Genomic DNA, 21,999 nt, shown 5'->3' with positions numbered 1-21,999 from the left:
ATAAGGTTAATATACAATATAAAAGTAATATTAATAAATTGTAATCCTTGAGTAGTGGTGCTTTTTAAAACTTGGTCATAGCTCTGAGGATGTCTTTGTAACCTGAAAGCGCTCAGCTAGGAATTTAATTTTACACACTTTAAAAATAATTTTCTTTACCATTATTTTATTTGTCATAACTGTGTATAAAAAATATCAATATTTTCATTAAATAATTTACTGTTTGCAGTTGCTATCCTTTGCTACTATATAATTATCTAATTATCACTCCATCCAGCAGATAATATTTTCTAAAACAGTTTGCCTACTCATCAAGAAAACACTCTTAATTCGCTTAAGAGTAAACATTAACTCATTCATCATATTATTACTAACACAGGGTGCGCCAAACCTCTGGCTTTCTTCGATTATGGCTAAACTATGGAGTATATAAAAAATGTAAAAACAAAACTGATGTATAACAAAGGAATGAACCAAAATTGTGTTTTTTTTTAATGGAAGACGCTTTAAAGTATTTTTGGATATATTTTTTTAAAATATGAGTTTTTAAAATTTAAATGAATGAATGAAATTATGAATATTTACTCTTTTATTGAGTAAAACAGTAATATTTAAAGGGCTGTGGATTAGACTTAAAAAGTAATCAAAATGTAAATGATATGTCAAATATTTTCTAGTGTAGTGTTATTTTTAAATAATTTAATATCTTTGAAATCGAGCCATACAATGTGTGATCACTATTTTCAAATACAAAATTTTCTCATTTTTTTAATGCAACACCCTGTATATTAGTATTGTATTTTGTAGACAATATTACAACCTTTCTTTTGATACTCCAGTCGTCAGGGACGAAAATGCCACTGAACCTCTAAAAGTCATACGAACAAGCTGAATTTTGCAGAGATATTAATTTTGTAATCCCAAAAAAGATGCAAAAAAGTTTACCACTTTTATCCCTGAGCTTCCCTCTAAATCCCCCCTCGCAAGGGGGTAAAAACGCATAAAAATCGATTTATTATGAATCTGTACACCGTAGAAAAAAATGTTTTAAATAAAAAATGTAGCTAAGATAATTTTAAACAAAAATGTTTATTAGCACGTTTTGTGTAGAAAAACCGTTCTCTCACTAACAACGTTTGAAGCGGCCATTGAATTTTGAATGTCAGTTACGCGGGCGAAATCAATGTTCAATAAAATTTGTATGAGCTCAACGGTAAAAATTCGATATCTTTTGATTCAAGTGTCCTATCGACAAAAATCAATATTCATTTTAAAAGTAAAGAGTTCAGCTTTTGTATGCAATTATTATATCTTGCTGCAAATGAACTCAGATTTTATAAAGGAGTTAAATAAATAAACGTGGAGCGATTTTTCCATTTTTTATGATTGTCATGAGATCAATACAATCTATCCCTTTCATTGACTGGCCACTATGAAGTTTCGATTTTTTTGGCAGTTTTGAAGTTTTGGCAACAAATGTAAGACATTTGAAATATGCTTAAAAACGCTGGATTTAAACTTTCACCTTACAAACGATCTAAAACATTTAAAACTTTATTTTTTTTAACTACAGTAATACGTTTTTCCTACTAGATCAGGCTACTAGATACCTAGACTATTAATTGATGATCTGGAACTGGAAGGTGTGGACACCTTCGTCCACACGGGCTCGCTGCTGACCAAAGACAACAATGTCAGCGAAGAAATTAAAAAAAGAATAGTGCTTGCCAATAACTGCTATTATGGCTTGAGGAAACAGATGGCCTCAAAACTACCCAGAAAAATTAACGTTACCATATATAAAACACTAATAAGGCCAGTGTTAACATACGGGTCAGAAACGTGATCACTTACACAGAACGACCAAGAATTGCTTAAAAGTTTCGAGAGAAAAATTCTAAGGAAAATATATGGAGGAGTGCAAGAACAGGGTTTGTGGCGTAGGCGCTACAACTTTGAGTTATACAGAAGTTTTGGGGAACCTGACGTTGTAAAATGTATTAAATTAGCATGCCTTCAAAGGATAGCACATGTAATTAGGCGAGATGAAGATGCAACGATAAGAAAAATTTTCGACTGAAGAAGACCCGTGGGAAGACGAGCCAGAGGAAGACCAAAACTTAGGTATCAAGATAACATAGAGGATGATCTAAAATCCATCGGAGTTACAGCATGGAGAAAATTTGCCAGAGACAGGGGCGAATAGAAGATTGTTCTGAAGAAGGCTTTGGCTTATAACGAGCTGTAATGCCACTGATGATGACAATGCATTCATAGGAGGCATGTATCAACACTACTGGTTTTTCAGAAAATATACCCCTAAAATCAGAGATAAGAAGTGATATTGGCCAATATTGACACAACTGACTCATAAAGCATTAGTAAATTCATGGCTTCTCTACAAACAGGTCAATAAGTCTAATATTACTTTATTAGATTTTCATTGGTTTGTAGCAGTTCCCAACCTAAACTTGACTCTTAGTACAATAAGTATAGTAGGAAGATTGAGGAGAACATCAAGATCTAAAGTATTTATGGACAAATTCGATGGGAAAGAACATTTCATGGAGAAATTGGAAGAGCAGGGATGATGTCCAGAAAATTGTAAAGCTAAACCACTAATATCGGTTAGTATTATGGAAAATGTACTGTAACACTGTGAAAAAATTGTTTTATAAAATAGCATAAAACATAAACTTATTTTGATTAGATGCAAATAAAAATGTTAAACTAACATAACGGTTTTAACACTAACATCCAGTTATCTATTTATAGGACAGCCAAAATTAAAAATGAAAATATATAGAATAATTTAATGAATACTTCCATATTAAGAAGAATATTACTGATTAACTATGTAAAAGTAAAACTTTGAAAAAAAAAATTAATTTGGATATTAATGGGTTAAAGGGTGATGCAGATATGGTGAAAACCATCAAAATAAACTGTCTAAGTTGGGTGGGCAACGTTAAGTGGATGGATGAAAGTGATCCTTCTAAAATAACCATGCTAAATAAGCATGGTCTGAAAAAGAAGAAAAGGGAGATCTATACTCAGGTATGTATCTGGATAATGTGCAGGAAGATTGGAGAAGGGGATGGAGAAGACAGACACTCAACTTAACGGAGAAGGATGGAATGTTTTGAGTCAGGCAAGGGCTCACAAAGGGCTGTAGCACTAACTGATGATGGGTTAAAGGGAACACTGGCACTAATATTTCTTTTTAAATATTTAATTTGTGTTGGTTTAACCCATAGGTCATAAGAAATGATAATGAATCCCAACACACAGATTTCTACACTACTTAACACCTAAGAAAACAAAGGTGATCCAATGAAACCAATATGTTGAGATGACAAGAAAGCAAAGATACAGTGCTCCACATAAGGAAGGAAGCTTGAACAATTTATAAAGAGTTTAGTACCTAGTGATAACATGAGTTAGTTACACACCTACACCTCATTCAAATTCGACGTGCAGTAAAAGTAAACAAAACCAGGCTATGCTACGTAAGACTCCATAGGCGTGCGGTTTTGCTTTCATATTTCCTATCAAATTAATAAAACAGTATGTACAATTAAAGATTTGTTTACTATGAACAACGAAGATAAAATATACAATGTTAGTATTATTTTCAAGGAAATTCAAAATTAGCTTCACTACTGTAAAATAAAAAGAAACTTATGGTTTGACAAAAATAATAAAGCAGTAATTGCAACGTTGTTTTGACACTTAAACGATCGAAATCAAAACATCAAATACACTTATTTTTAAAGTAAATTGTGTGTTAGTTCGCCTCAAAAGAAGTAACTTATTATTATGTTTTCAGTTTTTATTTGAAAAACAATAAAACTCACGTGATCCAGATTACAAATGTTACCAGAAATTGAAATCTCATTTTACATAAATTTCGTAAATTTAAATACAGATATACCTTAACTTAAAATGTTTTCATAAACGAAAATTTTGTATTAAAAAAAAATAAGGTGCACTTGGAGAAGTACAAAATAAACAACTGATCAAATCCTATCACGCGATATAGAAAATGAAAGGGAAGGATATAACGAATATATTAAGATAGAAAATCAATTACATATCTTAATAGATTCGTTATATCGTCCCTTTTCATTTGCTATGTCGCATGTTAGGTTTCGATCAGTTGTTTATTTTGAACTCAGCCAGAGGCCTTCCTTAAGTCAATAAATCAAAATTTGTCTATAGTAAATTTATTTTCATTCATAGTGCCTTATGATATCTCGTACGTAACTATACGTTCTATATAATCAAGATCCTGTGTAGTGCCATTTTGGTAGTCGCCATGTTTTTTTCTATCTTAATATATTCGTTATATACTCCCCGTTTAATAAATATCGACAACCGAGTTGAAGAAAGCGGATATTCAAAAGTGGCTGCGATCAAAAGTTTTGACAATTCAGTTCTAAAAGTCGAGCTTTTGACTATTGTGAATAAACATAAAAAAAATATACTCCATTCCACGAATATACGACTGTTTTAAATTCGGTTTAAGGTATCGATTTAACTGGTCCAATGTGCTGAATTGTACAATAGTAAATTCTCCACATTTTTAAAATACTGTTATGACAGATATAAACCTTAGATTTAAATATGAAGTCATGATATAAACATAGAGTTGATAGTTTATAGAACAGAAGTTGTAATTCAGATTTTGAAGTATATAATTACTATCATTGAGTTTAGTATTGTATACAAGTTGGTTTAAGTGTAATGTAATGTAATGTAAAAGTGTAAAGTGTAAGTGTAACAATACTTAAGTGATTAAATAGTGTAATTTATTTAGTCGAATATTCAATTAGTATTAAAAACACCAAAAAACTTACTTATTCTCTAATTTTTTTTCTTTTCGCGCATTTTATATATTGTCTTTCGCGGGTTTCAAATTTGCAACCTTTATATTATGCAAGAGATTTATATTATGCGACATTTTGTTCACTTTGTCCACTTTTTTTTGCTTTTTGCAAAACCGACTTTAGTTTTGTTTCACTAATACAGAGTGTATCACATACACGTTTATGTACGGACTGAACTGCTCGCAGAGGGTCCCCGTTGGTTTTCTCAGCAGCAAAATAAGAAAGTACATTAAATATAAAGTTGTCTACATCTAAAACACGTCTCGACATTTTTGGCTTCAAAAAACAAATACACTACATTAAAATCTTTCTTAACGGACACCTCTCTTCACCGGACACCTCTATACGGACATTTTTTAAAACTAAAAATCAGTCGGCGATATATGAAACGCATGTAAATTTTCGTTACTTTTAATATCTGTAACGATTCGGTATTTTACCTATCAATAGCGGGCCGTTACTTTCGGAACTTTTAAGAGTACATCCACTCAAATCAAACAAATATTTAAAACTAACAAAGTGAAATATTAGATTCTTTTTCTGGTTTCTGAACCATCGTTCTGCCAATTTCTTTTCATTTTTATAAAAAATAGTATATTTCTTTTTATTACAGTTGTAGTACCTAATAAAGTAATAAAATAGTGTAATATCAAACAAACCCGGCACGCCTCTTTGGTGTTTACATTTCGCCGAAAACCAACCAAAATGTCTGATGAACACATTTGGCTTCATAGACGTCATTGTATTTATTTGTAGGAGCGTTAGCGTAAAAGTTTTTATTATTTTCCAATTATATTTCAATAAAATTTGTGTCTATCTGAACATCTATTAACTGAAATAATTTTAGTTTATATGTCATACTAAAGACCAATTTACTTTCATACTTCTACTTGCACAGTAAAATATTCGTTGTCGCAATAATCCAAAACAGTCGTATATTCGTGGAATAACCTATACACTATTGTAAGCATATTGTAGATGAAATGGGTAAAGAAAAAAGAAGGTATTCACAGGCACTCGAGGTAGATTCTGAGTAAAATATTACCAAAGTTACACTTTGAGTTTTTTGTTTTATTTATTACTCAGATATGTTAAATGTTTTTATTTTTGACAAGATTTTTCTGACCTTTGCATAGGTTTTTGCTTTGAAATTTCGTTTTCCTTAAACCAACGAATGGAGTGCCATTAAGAGCTCAGTTCACGAGTGGCAACTCCGTTTCAATCTTAAATATTACGTTTAATTTTAAAACATTTTTACACATTTAATGTAATTGTATTTTAATTCCGTGCATTACAATAACGGATTCACGTTATTATGTTGTTAGAATGAGGAAAACCTCATTCTAACATGTTTATTCAGTTATTTTCAGTTCTGTTATTCCTGTGAACGACTTATGCTACGATGTCTACTTCATATTTTCATATGTATTTCATAATACAGGAAAATATAGGTTTATACATTGTTAAAATCATGATGTGGGAGTGCCCCTCGTAACAATCATACTGTTGACGGTTTATTTATACTTACTGCAGCTCTATCTTGTATTTAGTGTAGAAATGTTTAGAAAGGTTTTCGAAGCCCCGCCCATTGTAACGTCAGAGGTGAGGTAGTCCATTAATAAACACAACTGACCGTTTCCACTAAACAGACTCGAGTTTCAAAAACTCGGGACTCGAAAAACAAAACGAACTGTTTCAAAACACGCCAGTCTTTAGTAAAGTTTGTGAAAAGTTGCTATTTTGTTTTATTGGATACGAGTTTGTGTTTTGTTTTGTTTTTATTTTGTCCGTTTGGTGGGAAACCGCCATTACATATTACATTTAATTTTAAAACAATTTTTACATATTTAATTTAATTTTATTAATTCAATGCATTACAATAACGAATTCGCATATTATGTTGTTGGAAAACCTCATTCTAACATTTATTAATTTAATTTTATCTTTGTTATTCTTCTGATCATAAAATATAAATGATAACATTTATTATAAATATAAATGAATAAATTCAAGCACTGTAATTCCCTGACGCACGCCCTGGCTAAAATATTATCACTAGAACAACAGTGGTCCAATTAAGTTATAGCAATTCTTCCGCGTACAAGGACTACTAAATGATATGGTATGCTGAGTTTCGTATACGATGTCTATTTATATAGTTTATGAGGTGGATATTATGTACGTTTATACATTGTAAATCGTGATTTGGGAGTGCTCCTCGTAATATTCATAATGTTGATAACGTGTGTTGGTTTGTTTACTGTTACTGCATCTTTAAGATGAATTTGGTTTAGGCATGTAATGGGCACTAGAATTTCAATCAAGATAATTTACATAAGGTGATTTTTCTGTTTCTGCGCTTATAATTAAACAAATTAGATTTGGATTTCCATATTTTAAAATGTTGTGTGCTATAAACATTCAGTATACTTTTTTCAAAATAAATATGTATGTATTTACATTTGAAACAGACATTTTAAAAAGCATTGTACATGCTTATACATATTTTTAAAATCGAACCAAAAGACTTTGACTCTACAACAGTTAAGCACATTTTTCCTAAATGGTTGGTATTCCCAACTTCCCCTCTCTAGGGGTGAGCATCCATATGACTAATAAAAATTAGTAATTATTATTAGTTCCCGATTTGTGTAAAAGGAAAGAATACAAATTAAGTGAATTCTAATCTGTTTATGGAACTTGAAGATAACAACTATTAAAATTCTTTGTTTTAACACAAAATTAAAATATTTAGTGCACAAAAATAACAATGAATTTCCAACAGAAAAAAGAAAAATATTCGTCTATTTACCTGTGTCTCCAATGATTATATATTTAAATAAGTATGCGTAGGACATTTTGGAATATTACAAAAATAATTACAATTACGTTTTTTAATCACAAAATTTTACACTCTGATTGTGACAGATGTCTGTAGAATCTTATGCGCACTATCTCTGCGCAATAACGCCTCCGCTCTTTAGATTGGTCGATAATTCCAGTTTTCAACAATCTAGAGGTACGTTACTTCGGTACTATTTTAGGCAGCTACTTTGTCGCTGCTACACCTCTGTTACAATTTCATAAGGTCTGTTCAAAAATATGTGTATAATAGCCTTATCTTAATATTCTTAAGGCCCTGTTATACGAGCGCTAATAAAGTCGCGTTAGCAGCGCCGCGTTAGCGTCGGCGCAACCGGTCAATGGCACTATACAGGGTGGTCTTTAAGTAATTGTACAAACAGAAACTGTAGATTCTGCACTTTAAAATATTACGATTTAAGCCAACTTGCTTTAATAAAATGTTGACATTTAGAAAGATACAGGATGTTAAAGTGGAAATTTAAAATTTTATTTTTCGCTATAACTTTTACGTTTGTAAATATTTTTGAACAAAAATTTACAGTTGGATGCTTTTGAGTAGGATAAATTATAATTTAATACATACTTTATTGTAACTAATAGAGGGCGTCACATATGCCACATGTGTGGCATAAATTTGCGCTTACCTTTTTTGCTCTTTTAGTCAGCTCTATTTGTGTTAAAAAATATTAAAGATACATTATTTTTACAACGAAAGGGTATACTTGTTAGTAACCTGAAAATTCAACCGTTTTCGTGATAATCGCATTTTATAAGTCAGCTGCATAATAATTCTTAGTTTGATATTTGTGCGGCAAAACACTGAATACCTGTAGATAAGCATAATTCATAGTTTATTCTTATTAAAACATCTCATAGTTGATAATGTAACATCACAAAATGCTTTGTTATGGGTGGTAAATGTCTTATTGGAGAAATATTCAGACGTTGGCCGTCATAATGTTTACAATTTTCCTTTTCTATCGCTTCTTAAGTTTCTATAATGGCGTTGTATTAATTTTTCTCTATTTCTAGAGAGAAGGCAGTTAGGACATACTTTAATACAACTTTTCTGAACCTTGGATTGGTCGTGGTGAGTTGTGGTGAAACATTGATATAATTATTTAATTCATAAAAAATCCGAAAAGAATACTTATTATTCATTAAGTAAATTGTTTACCCATTTTTAATAGGACAAATAGAAACTAGAGCACAAGTATTGTATAACACATATGTGTCTTGTTTTATAATACTTTTGCTACAAATCTAACCTTAAAGACTCAACATGTTTACAAAAATATCATCGTTGGCCCAATAACCGATATTTTTATAAATATAGTGAACACACAGGCAATTTAGTTCAGCATAATATTAATTCGTTAGTAAATCATAATAGTCCGTTTGTTCAAGATGTAATTATAGTTACTCGTAAGCTGTAACGTAATCATATAAATAAGTAATGTCATCTATAGGTTATTCCGTGTGTAACCAATGAACGAGATACATCACAGTTTAATACATTATTTATTGAATCCCAGTGTCTATAATATTGAGTGTCTATAAGAATCCCATAAACATTCGAAAATACTGCAAAAGTTTCTTTAGAACCAATGATGCTATTTAATATGAGACGATCTTTTATGGAATATATTGACAAATGAATTAAAGAAAATGGTGGACATATCGCACACCTACTTTGACAAAAAATTATGTTATTTAGTTTCATTATTTCTTAATTTGATTTTTAAACAAAATGTTTTGATTATGACTTTAATTTAACATAAAACGTAAAATGTTTGATGTAAAATCCTATTATTCTGTTATTTTTTCAAATCCTATTATTAATTATCCTGCTGATATATTTATTTTATTTATTATTTCGTTAACTATTAACTTTAGTTAAAGGTATTTTATACCAAAATTCAAAAGTATTAATGTTTTTGTCTATTTTTTCTTAGTTGCCTAGAGTAATTGCCTTAAATCAGAATTATGCAGCAGATTTGTAAAATGCGATTATCTCGAAAACTGATGAGTTTTGAAGTTATTAACAGGTATACCTATTTTTGTAAAAATAATGTATCTTTAATATTTTTTATCCCAAATACAGGTCACTTAAAAGACAAAAAAGTTAAGTGCAAATTTATACCACATATGTAGCGTATGTGGCGCTCTCTATCAGTTGCATCAAAGTGTGCATCAAATTATAATTTCTCATATTTAAAAGAACCCAGTTGTAAATTTTTATACATAAATGTTTACAAACATGAAAGTAATAGCGAAAAATAAAATTTGAAATTTGCACTTTAACACCCTGTATCTTTCTTAATATCAACACTTTATTAAAGCAATTTGGCTTAAATCGTAATACCTATTTTAAAGTGTAGAATCTACTGTTTCTTTTTGTACAATTTCTTAAGGACCACCCTGTAAAGCACTACTAAAATTCAAAAGTATTAATGTTTTTGTCTATTTTTTCTTAGTTGCCTAGAGTAATTGCCTTAAATCAGAATTATGCAGCAGATTTGTAAAATGCTATTATCTCGAAAACTGTTGAGTTTTGAAGTTATTAACAGGTATACCTATTTTTGTAAAAATAATGTATCTTTAATATTTTTTATCCCAAATACAGGTCACTTAAAAGACAAAAAAGTTAAGTGCAAATTTATACCACATATGTAGCGTATGTGGCGCTCTCTATCAGTTGCATCAAAGTGTGCATCAAATTATAATTTCTCATATTTAAAAGAACCCAGTTGTAAATTTTTATACATAAATGTTTACAAACATGAAAGTAATAGCGAAAAATAAAATTTGAAATTTGCACTTTAACACCCTGTATCTTTCTTAATATCAACACTTTATTAAAGCAATTTGGCTTAAATCGTAATACCTATTTTAAAGTGTAGAATCTACTGTTTCTTTTTGTACAATTTCTTAAGGACCACCCTGTAAAGCACTACCACAGAATAAAATTTAAGACGGCTGCACAATTGACCGGAAACGGGAACGAGAACAGAAACTGAAAGGTGCTGAAAGCATCAGCAGATTCACAATTAAGCGCAAACAAGGTGTTTTGTGCTACGAATATTTAAATATTTTGTGTCACTGTCACTTGTGCTTCTACTTATTTTTTTCTCAAAATAAATTTTGTGGAAATCTTTTTCTAATTTTATTAAAAGAAGATGTCTCGTAACTCTGAAAATATGGATTTATTTAATGAGGACGAGCTTTTAATATTTTCGTTTTTTATGATCTTGCAACAATTTTACACAATATGTGTGCAATCACAAAGAAGGTTTGTCAGCTTAAAGATAAATAGCATATCATTCAAATATTTATATATAATATTTTTCATATAAAAATTCTTGCACGTCACAATTTATATAAAGTGACGTCACTTATATTTAAAATTTCCAGAAAGTTAACTTTCAGAGTTCAGATTTTCCTAACACAGCTAATAATACGAAACCGATAGGGAACTCCTCGATCTTTCATAGGCGTCAACATGGTAAAATAATCAGAAAAATGTAATCATCATTATTTTGGGAATTTTAGAATTATATTAATTAAATAACCAATAACATTTGTTATTATTAATAATATGAATTTTATGAAATAACTCTTTAAGTCTAATATTCCACAAAATATTAATTTTAATTAAATATATTAGACAATTGTACGCAACTGATATGGTAATACTTCAAATTTTTGACAGTTCAGCGAACTTGTTAAAAGTGTTGCCGCTTTTTCAGAGTAAGAATTTTTGTTTTTGTTTTGATTTCTTACCCAATTTGATCATAATATATTATATATTAATAAATTGTATTTATAAATACATATTAAATTTAGATTAATAGCTTTAAAAACTAATTATTGTTGTGTATTGTGATTGTGCTATGCCAAAACAACTAAATAGTCTGTAGAAAGTTGATAAGCTTTCATATAAGATAGATTATTTTGAACAAGAATAATGGCGGGACGTTTTTACTATTAATGCTCTCAATAGAGGTAAGTTTAAAATTTAGAATATATAATTTTGTATTAAAATGTTTTCTTATGTATTTTAGTGTGTTGCAGTAGTCTTAAAACTAAGTGTATTTACTTTTATATAATAGTTTGACAAATAGTTGACATTTTAAAAAATCCTCACTTACTAACTATTCTGATGTTTTGGCAACGCTGTGGGGTTCTGACGTCGTAATCTTGAATGACGTGCACGCATTTTTATATGAAAATTACTATAGATGCATCTATATTCTTTGTTTTGTCTATGCTACTATGATATATTATCATCTTTTTTATGTTCATTTAAAATGGAGTCTCCATTTCCATTTGTTTTTAAAGAACAAGCCTGTCACCCTGTCAGTGTAAGAGCGTTGAACGGTTCTAAGTTCATAGTTCACTGATTATCGTATTAAAGATGGGAGTAAAAAAGTATGTAAGCTTGAAAAATAAAATACATATATAGTCTAATCCAGAGATATGTAAGAGATTATTCTCAACGTACCGAACGGTTAAAAACATATTATATATAAACCTACTACAAACATCGACAGTAATTATTATAAAGCAAAATGTACGTTAATGCTGTTTACATTCAAGTTTCTTATTCACAAACCAATTTTAGATGAAAATTTCTTAAATATTATGTTTATTGTCAGTTAAAGCGTTAATTGAATATCCGAATATTCGGATATTCAATCAAAGGTCTAAGACAGAATTGATTGTAATGAAAATTACATTTTTTAAATTATTGTTTCAAGTTTTGACTTGTACCCCAGAAATCGTTAAAAACAAGATTATTTTAAAAATATTCCAAAAAATAAATTGTTTCAGATGTTTTGAAAAGTCGAAAACAATTTTTGGTTATATTTTTTGGCACATATTTGAAATAATCTTTTTTTGAAAACCATTATCCTGAGTGGATTGAAATGTCAACCAACAATTATAAACTGTAATTTTCATTACAATTAATTGTGGCTTAAACCCATATAAACAATATTTATTTTAGACATGCCACAAGAAAACAGTTTCAGAAAATTTCTTAAGTCTAATTTCTGAAAGGCGTTCATGTAACAGTTAAAACAAACCTGTTCTCACTTACCGGTTCAGTTCTGTAAATAACAGCTCTAACACATGTTATTAAATTAAGTTAACCAAACAATCTTCAAAGTTACAAATTGTTATTTGTTATGAGGTGAAATTAGATAAACGCAAATATAGGAAAAATTTAATGCACTTGATTTAAAATTTGGTAATGCATAACAGACATATAATGAAAGTAAAATACTTTTATAATGCAGTGTAAACTTTAAAGAAATCGAAGTTTCTAGAGGCTATTGTGATCAGAATAATCATACAGAACAGGAAAGTTCAACAAAGATGGTAAGTTGTTAGCATTTGTTTTGTTTGAAAAAAATATAACATACTATTTTTTAGCAAGTGGATGATCCTCCTTATTTGTCTGTTGGAACTGCAGTCAGTGCTAAATACAAGGGTGCTTTTTGTGAAGCCAAAGTTAGCAAAGTTGTAAGACTTGTTAAATGCAAGGTGAGCATAGACATTACTAATAAGGGAAAAGATTATTAATAATGGTTATAATTAGATAGTTGATAAAAGCAGTGATGCAAGAAGTAAATAATTTAAGAACAATAGTATAAGAAAGTTTAGGTTTGGTTTCCTATACTTCAGAAATGTACCTTCTTTTTCACTGGTGATTGGTAATATTGGTCAATTGTACTCTTAAGCTGCTATTTTTAGTTCAGATATCTGTATTCCTTCTAAGTTTCTTTTCTAATCCTTGAAATATCTGTTATTTTACTTTTAGGATCAGTTTTCTAAACATGTTGTTGAAATTTCTGTAAATATGTCACAAATAACATTTCTTTATTAGTATGAGTAATTCTATATCATATCCTGTTCTATATATATAGATATAGAGATTCAAATTGATTCAAAATTCAGCTTGTTCATCTCATTTTTGGAGATCAAATATTTGATGACTGGACTAGAAGAAAAGCAATGATATCAATAAGAACAACACTATTTTATTGGTAATTCTTGTATTAGTAGTATGATGGTCTAGGACCCCATCTAAAATAATATTAAGTAAATTTAAAAGTGTATATATGGGAAATACCAATTTGAATATCTAAATAATATCAAAAAATAAGACAAGTTGAAAATTATTCAAATTTTATTATAACATCAGTGGTAACTAGAAAGTCATCTTATGTAATCAATTATATAATTTTACCACACGCTCAGAACAAATATTCCAAAAGCATCAGTAAAATTGTGTTAAATGTGGTAAATGGTGGGTTTTAGGGGGAAGCCCGGGGTAGGAGTGACAAACTTTTTTGCATTTTTTTTGGGCAACTCTGAAAATTGACATTCTCAGCAAAATTCTGCTTGTTTGTATATTTTTAGAGGTTCAGTGGAATTTTCAATTGGAATCAGTACTGATTTGTTACTAATTTTTTTTTGTTTAATTATTAACTAAATTAAATTAAAACAAAATCAATCAATATTCATTAATAAAAAACAGTGTAGGAACATATATTGGGCTATCTTATTTTGCCTCAAAACAAAAACCAAATTTAAAAATCAAATAGAGTGTAGACAAACATTCAAGGAGTAAAAAAAGTTAAAGGCCTAAAAATTATCATGTTTTTAAAAATAGCAAAAAACAAGTGGTACAAAATACAAACAAAAATAAGGAATAATTAAAATTAAAAATTGCTTTTCCCACTCAAGTAAATCAAAACATTTTAAAATATAAAATCTACTACCAGAAATGAAGCTTTAACTACCCATATTGGTAGTCAAAGGACTTAAAATAATTCAAAATTTTCATACATACACAATTAAACAATAATTAAGTCACAACTAAAGTATCACAATTATTTTTAAGGTTGATAAAGTTAGCATATCAATTTTATACGGCTTCAGATCAAGACTATAATTTATTGCTAATTTATTATGGAAAGAGATAATTTTATTTTGTACCCGTCTCCCCAAAAATCTACCCAATCTTTCTCTGAAGATTATTCTAAAGTCCCATAGGGCCTCCACCAATGTACGGTCATCTTTATGCAATGTGTTAATAATATAATTTTTTTAAATGAGAATTTTATAAATGATTTCTATGTAGGTTAGGTTAGATTACATAAACTTATTATTCTAAATTATTATCAATTAAATGAGAAAAACATGATTAAATATTTAGATGTTTTGATGGAATAAACTTTTCTTCTTATTCAAATGCTTGTCTTTCTTCTGAATGTTGGCATTCATTAAACTGTAAGTATTTGAAACAGTATTTGTTGAACCTTTTCTCTAATTTCTAAAATCCAAATTGTGTTTAGCAGATACATATTCTGTTTTGGTGCTCTGTATACTCCTGTGTACCACTTGTATGGGAATACTTTTAACTTATGCTGCTCTGTATACTGGTGTGCCAAAGGAAGTGGGACAGTCCAGTATTTCACGAAATTTACACCTGATCAAAAAATACAAAAAAGGTGTTCAATATTTTTCAAAAATTTATTGAATAATACCAAACACGGCCCCAACTCTTGAGGGTGGGCGGGGACAACTTTAAAATCTTGAATGGGCACTCCCATTCTTTATTGCAGATTTAATTTGTTTAATCAAAACATTTTTGTCTAATTATTGATAGATGCCGCTTAATTGGAAAAACAATTTATCCTCATACCCTATGATATTTATGGAAACAGTCTAACATCTCGAGAAATAAACTTCTAAATAAAAAACCAAAAAACACATGTTTATTATTTTCCAAAAATATATGGAATGGCATAGTAGGAGGTAGAAGTATCTGGGCCATGAAATTAAATTAGGAAGAGACAATCAATCAACAGAGTTAAACAGGAAAATAGTACTAAAATGGGCAGCTTAAGGAAAACTTAAGGAAGTCTTTAGATCAGGTATTCCCATGTGCTTGAAAAGGAAGGTCTTTGATCAATGTGTACTCCCAGTTCTATCGTATAGAACAGAAACATTGACACTTACCAGAAAAGTAATCAATAAGATATAAGTGGCACAGAGAGCAATGAAGAGATTAATGTTGAATATACCCCTTAGAGACATAGTTATGATGACCTAAATAACCAATGAGAAGGTCACATGGTTGATAAAACTGGCCCATTAGAAAGAGATGCAGGGACTGCTTTGCGTTAGTTTTCTCTGTCACGCTGGGGAACACATCTGTATTGCAGCTCAGTCTATTTGTATTATGTGTCTATGGCTACACCATGTTAAAATTTGAAATGTATGCCTAAAGAGGTTATACTTTATAGAACTATTGCAGATTGCAGCACTCTAATACCAAAGGAGGTTACTTTTGAGACCACCAGATATTTAAGTCACAAACTTAGAATAGGTTAAGGTAATCAAACTTGTGAAATTAAAAGATTAATAAAAGTAGCATGGACATCTTTAGGCAGACTAAGATCAATGTACCATTATGTTTGAAAAGAAAGGTTTTTGAACAAATTATGCTCCTTATGATATTCAGATATACCTCTGAACCACAGATCAAAATGTCCAAAGAAAAAACCAGCCAAAAATAGTAAATCCAAATTTGTCCCAAGTTGGGTAAAACAGTAAAACTGAGTACTTCGTACTCAGTAGTCATTCAACATCAGTCTGATTGATATTTAGACAATAAAAAGCCAACCATGGAGACAAGTCATATATTGAAGTTTTTTCACTCTTTTTTGATAAACCAGTAATTGAGAGCATTCTATATTTTACAAATATTTATGCATTGCAGAATAACCGTCACAATTTTGAAATGGATGACATAGATATGTCATTCTGTTGGCATAGAATGACATAACATATAACAAATTTATTTACATAGATATTATAATCTGTGTATGTTATCTGGCTATCACACTCTGCTTTAAGTTGATATGTATTGGTTGAAGCATGAGGATAAATAAGTGCACATTACAAGGGAAAACATGAGCTGACATATATTTCGTTTAATCATGAAGAGAAGAGATTAGTAAAGAAACCGCTACATCAGTGTCAAACTTAGTACATAGACGTCAATCTAAATTTGCTCTACCAGATGAAACCAGATTTGATAATATTGGCCACATTACAAAAAGAGATGATACTAGTGCGAGAATGTCGGATGTGCAAAAGTAATACTATTTATTTATGTAAAAGGTGTAGAGTGCATTTACACCCCGAATGTTTAGAAAATTTTCACCTTAAAATTTAATTTACATTTAAGATACAATATGTTCTATGTCCTTTATTAAAAATTGTACAGTTTTTCCTTGAAAATGAGAAAAAAAATCTTTTTGATTGTAATTTAGTATTAATTTATGTGTTTTAATCCATTCTAATAAATTAATTGCTAAAATTTCTCTTTGTTTATTGTATCGGCCGTTAATGGGTTAATATTATAAAAAGAATAAACTTATCTCAAAGTTACTTTGCTTACCTCAAAACTATTTTAAAGTTAATAATAAAGTCTATTTAATAAAGATATTCCCAAGAAATAGAACACACCACGTCTATGCACATATAGAATGTGGAACGAATAAACTATATCTCTCATTCCCATTCTTTCCAAGAACGTAAATTTATAGACCAGCGAACTATTGATAAGCTTACCGATGTTTCAAACTATTCAATGAACTTGTCTAACTATACGCTCGTGAATCGCACCCATGTATATTGTTACGGGGGCAAATGGAACTATCTTACTTTTTACTTATTTACATGGGCGGAGCAAGCACAATAAAAATGTCCTCGGTAAAAATTTACTTCTGACATTTAACATGGTTGCCGTTAGCTCTTAGTTCAATTAGTAGATGAGTCACCTTTAATTGAAAATTGTCCTATACAGCGTTCCATGTTAAGAAAATAACATTAGGCTTATGGAGATCAGTGTTGCCAAAACTCTCAGGCATGCGGTTTACTAGATTGTCGATATATTTTTCGAATTTCCATTTTTAATTAACATTTAACTGTAAAGTCAGAATAACAACTGAAGAACCACAAAGCCTTATTATTATTATGTAGTCTCAGAGAACGACATAAAATCGCTGACATACGTACACCGTATTATTTTAAGTTGCAATTAGTAATTAGATATATGCATTCCAAGCGGTCCGTTTATTTGCTTTTAAATATTTAATAGCCTGCAAAGTGTATGATTTAACTAAGCAATATTTTCTACTGATTTCTATGATTCATGGTATATGATATTCTTACCGAAAAACAAATAAACTGTCTCTTTACTATAATTAAAATAAGATAAAATAAAATTATCTTTTGTAAATACTATTTATTTAACTAAAATCGTTTTCCCTACTTTTCATCTCTTGTTTCGAATGAGCACTTTTGGTCAATTACGTTAAAAAACATTAATTTAATTCATGTCTGTGAAAACGAAAATACAAATAATTATACAACCCTGAATCGTGCTTGTGTTCATCGTGGCATCGCTGCGCTTCTATCGTCCATAAGAAATACATGGCCCTATCTCCGCGATGTTATTTTCTTAACTTAGAACGCTCTATAGTATAGTGTTGACTTATGACAGTGAGGCATGGGGGGATTAATGCTAGAGATAGAGTTTCGACTGTCATAAGAGCCAGAATAGAGATTACATATACTGTGTAAAAGACAACAGATATGAAGTGTAACGCATTGAACATTTGGCGAGAATGACAATGCAAATTACAATGCTTATGTAATTACCCATTGATAAAAGGTTTTTGATAACGTGTGTTCCCGTATTGACTTATGGTGCACTTATTAACCGCTTAACACTTTGTCCCGAGTATGCTCGGCCAAACAATTTTTAACAAAAATTATTAACCCGAGATATCTCGCGCTGAATGTTGACTGAACAGCTGAACAGTAGCAAACCGTTTTAAATAGTGGAATAAAATGTATTAAAACGTTTTAACTCGTCTATTTTGTTGCCGCAGATTTTGTTGTCGCTGTATTATACACGATGGTGGGGAAACTTGCTCTACCACTCCACCACGCTGAGCGCAGTGGTACGGAGAGCTAACGGTAACGATTTAGTACATGTCTGATCATTGAAAAATGTCTATTGCAGTTTGTTTCTTTTATTTATGAATACTGTGCGGCATTCATGGAGGGTGATAGTGAAGACGAACATTATCACTACGACAGTAGTGGATCAGAATATAATATAAGCCGTTCAGGTTCTGAAAGTAATACCGAAAGTGTTTTTGATGAATTTAATGATTAATGATTAATGATAATGATAGTGATAGTGATGTAAAAGCAGCAATGGTGAATGATATGAAATAAATATTTTATGCCACCGCCGCCACCACCTAGATTTCCGTTTCATGGGAAATCTTCTATAAATTTTGTAATTCCTGAGCCGAACAACGTCTTACACTTCTTCAATAAATTCGTTGACGATAGTATTATTGCTCACATTACCACCGAAATCAATCGGTATGCGGAACAAATAACTAGAAATGCTCCAGCTACGTCGAAAGAATTACAGTGGAGGGAAACTACAGATGCTGATACGTGTTTTCCTTGGTTTAGTTATTCTACAGAGCATCATAAAAAAGCCGGACCAACAACTATTGGTCAAAACAATCCACAATATCAACTCCATTTTTGGGAGAAGCTATGAGCTATCAGAGATATTGCCAAATAAAAAAATATTTACGTTTTTCTAATAACGAAAAATATAAACCAAACGAGCACCCAAATCCTAAACTAAATAAAATTTAGATTCTTTATGAACACTTTTAAAAAAAAATTAGGAAGTGCTATTCTCTCGGTCGTGACGTTACAATAGACGATAGTTTGTTATTATACAAAGGACGACTTGGATGGAAACAATACATTCCGCTCAAGAGAGCTCGATTTGGCATAAAAAGTTATATGTTGTGTGAGTCTAAAAGCGGTTATGTTTGTTCATTTATAATATATACCGGCAAAGGAACTGTTATCAACCAAAATTATGCAACGTACGGATTTACATGGCAAATTGTACTATCTCTTATGGAGCCGTTATTCGACTTAGGCCAGTGCCTCATAACTGACTACTTTTATTCTTCTTGTCAACTGTCTGATTTTCTGATTACAAAAAAAACGACACTTATGTAACCGCAAAAGGAAATATCATTGGTTATCAACGTGGAAAATTATTAGCATTACGATGGCGAGATAGAAGAGATATAATTATGCTTTCCACCATGAAATGATATTTGAAACCTATCACTCCAGTATAATCGTCGCCCTGGATCGACTCTAGCGCCTCTTCGTTTATCTAATAGATATTTCCCAGAATATGTTCCTCCAACACAGAAGATCAACGTGCAATGTGTACAAGAAAAAGCGATAACACCGGAAAAAAGAGTTCGAAAAGACACGAGATATATATGTCCTAACTATCAAGTGCCATTATGTGTTGTGCCATGCTTCAAAGACTATCACACTAAATCAAATATGTAAAATATACCTATGCTTTTATTGGCAAACAACGATTTTAGCACTTAATTTTCCTGTGACGAGATAACTCGGGATAATAATTTTGGTCTTTTTGAAGGGTTAATTTTTTCTTTAATATGTCTTATTTTTTTGTTAATTTACATTTTGCATTACTTTTATATATTAAAATATGCCAATAAAAAAATTGTCACATTTTTCACAGATTTTATAAAAAAAAAATCTGTGAAAAAATCAGACCAGCTCAGCGAGACATGAAGCAGTCAATGTTGGGATTAGTGCTAGGAGATAAAGTTTCAAATGCCGTTATCAGAGCCAGAATAGGGGTTACAGATGCTGTGGGAAGGATAGCACATATGAAGTTGAACTGTGGCAGACACTTGGCGAGAATGGCAATGCTAATCACAATGCTCGTGTAATTACTCATTTTTTGTTTTAAATTCGTAATTTTATTAGTCAATTATAATCTTCACATAGACTGTCTGAATACATTAGTATGTTTCATCTTTTAATCAGAATTTATTTATCTGAGGCTATGAGCAAAAGTTAACACACGTGTTGATTTTAATATGAAATTTATTATAAATAAGGGAGATACCCCAATTTGGGGAGTAGTCTTGTAACATTGTAACCTTAGAATGTTAGTCCTCACTGTTTGAATTTTCGTATACATGTACTCCTTTTGAGCTACTAAATAAATATTTTTCGTGCTACTAAAATACGACTGCGCATGTTATTTTTCCCTCGTCGACCGACAACAACGAACAAAGCTCATTTAATTGGTACAATTAGTCCTTATTTTATTTATTTATTTATATATGGGATTACCCCCAGTACAAAAAAAATATGTTAACATACAGTATAAAAATCAATATCTGTAATTGCTTATAAACTAAGTCAAATTAAAATCTTAATTATAGATAAAACAAAATATTAATTATGAATGAAACAAGATGAACTAAAATAAACAAAAAAGTACCTATAACTTGTCAAGCTCTTTTGTCCGATTTTTAAATGAAGCCAAGGAGACACCAAATATTTATAAATTGTTCCTATTTATAATTTTCAGTGTTCGCTCAATGGGTGAGTGCAAACCATAATTTGTACGGTGAAAAGGTATGTAAATAGATCAACATATCTGAGACTTCTGAAGGGCACATATAAACGAATAGATTGGAGAAGTTCAGGACAACAAATTAAACCATTTATTAATTTAAAAAAAGGAATGATAAGTATAGTCTTCTGCAGGTCATCATGCAGGGTAGAGTCGATGGCAAAAAGGGAATAGGTAGAAAGAGGAAGTCATGGCTGCGAAATATTCGAGACTGGACAAACATGACTGTAGTCGCCAAAATGTGGTCGCCAACCTCCGTTAATGGGGACGGCATAGGAAGAAGAAGAAGATTAATTTAAACACAAATACTAAACCAGAGTTATCTCGTCGGGTTTTTAATAAACATATTGAGTGTTCTTAAAATATCTGTATAAGCATGATTAATAATGCATATGTTTAACTTATATGCACAATATCTTAAAAATTTGTTCTAGAATGAAATTGGTATTGTGGAGACCATACAATAGACGCATATTCCACTTTAGATATGACCAAAGCATAATAAACCGTTCTTAAAGCCCAAACAGATAGTCTCAGACAGTTGCGAATGATAAAACCTAAAGATTTTAATGAAATAACTGTTACGTCATTTATAATGTTGTACAAAACGCAACTGTTTATCAAATGTGACTCACAATGCTC

General features: G+C 30.4%; 2 protein-coding genes across 2 annotated transcripts in view; one reads left to right on the top strand and one right to left on the bottom strand.

Moving 5' to 3' along the window:
* Rab2 (RAS oncogene family member Rab2) overlaps positions 1 to 7,858 on the bottom strand; it is a 34,836-nt gene extending 26,978 nt beyond the window's left edge. Inside the window, exon 1 of the mRNA XM_072535017.1 lies at positions 7,702 to 7,858. Within this exon, the coding sequence (XP_072391118.1) occupies positions 7,702 to 7,747 (46 nt within the window). The 5' untranslated portion in view covers positions 7,748 to 7,858. The remainder of the gene's footprint in view (positions 1 to 7,701) is intronic.
* A 5,015-nt stretch (positions 7,859 to 12,873) lies between these two features.
* LOC140443650 (uncharacterized) overlaps positions 12,874 to 21,999 on the top strand; it is an 89,950-nt gene continuing 80,824 nt past the window's right edge. The window contains exons 1-2 of the mRNA XM_072535016.1: positions 12,874 to 13,136; positions 13,191 to 13,301. Of these exons, the coding sequence (XP_072391117.1) occupies positions 13,134 to 13,136; positions 13,191 to 13,301 (114 nt within the window). The 5' untranslated portion in view covers positions 12,874 to 13,133. The remainder of the gene's footprint in view (positions 13,137 to 13,190; positions 13,302 to 21,999) is intronic.

This window comes from Diabrotica undecimpunctata, chromosome 6 (assembly GCF_040954645.1).
Source record: "Diabrotica undecimpunctata isolate CICGRU chromosome 6, icDiaUnde3, whole genome shotgun sequence".
Classification (NCBI taxonomy): Eukaryota; Metazoa; Arthropoda; class Insecta; order Coleoptera; family Chrysomelidae; genus Diabrotica; species Diabrotica undecimpunctata.
Note: the sequence above shows the minus strand (reverse complement) of the source record. Positions and strands in the feature narration are given on the sequence as shown.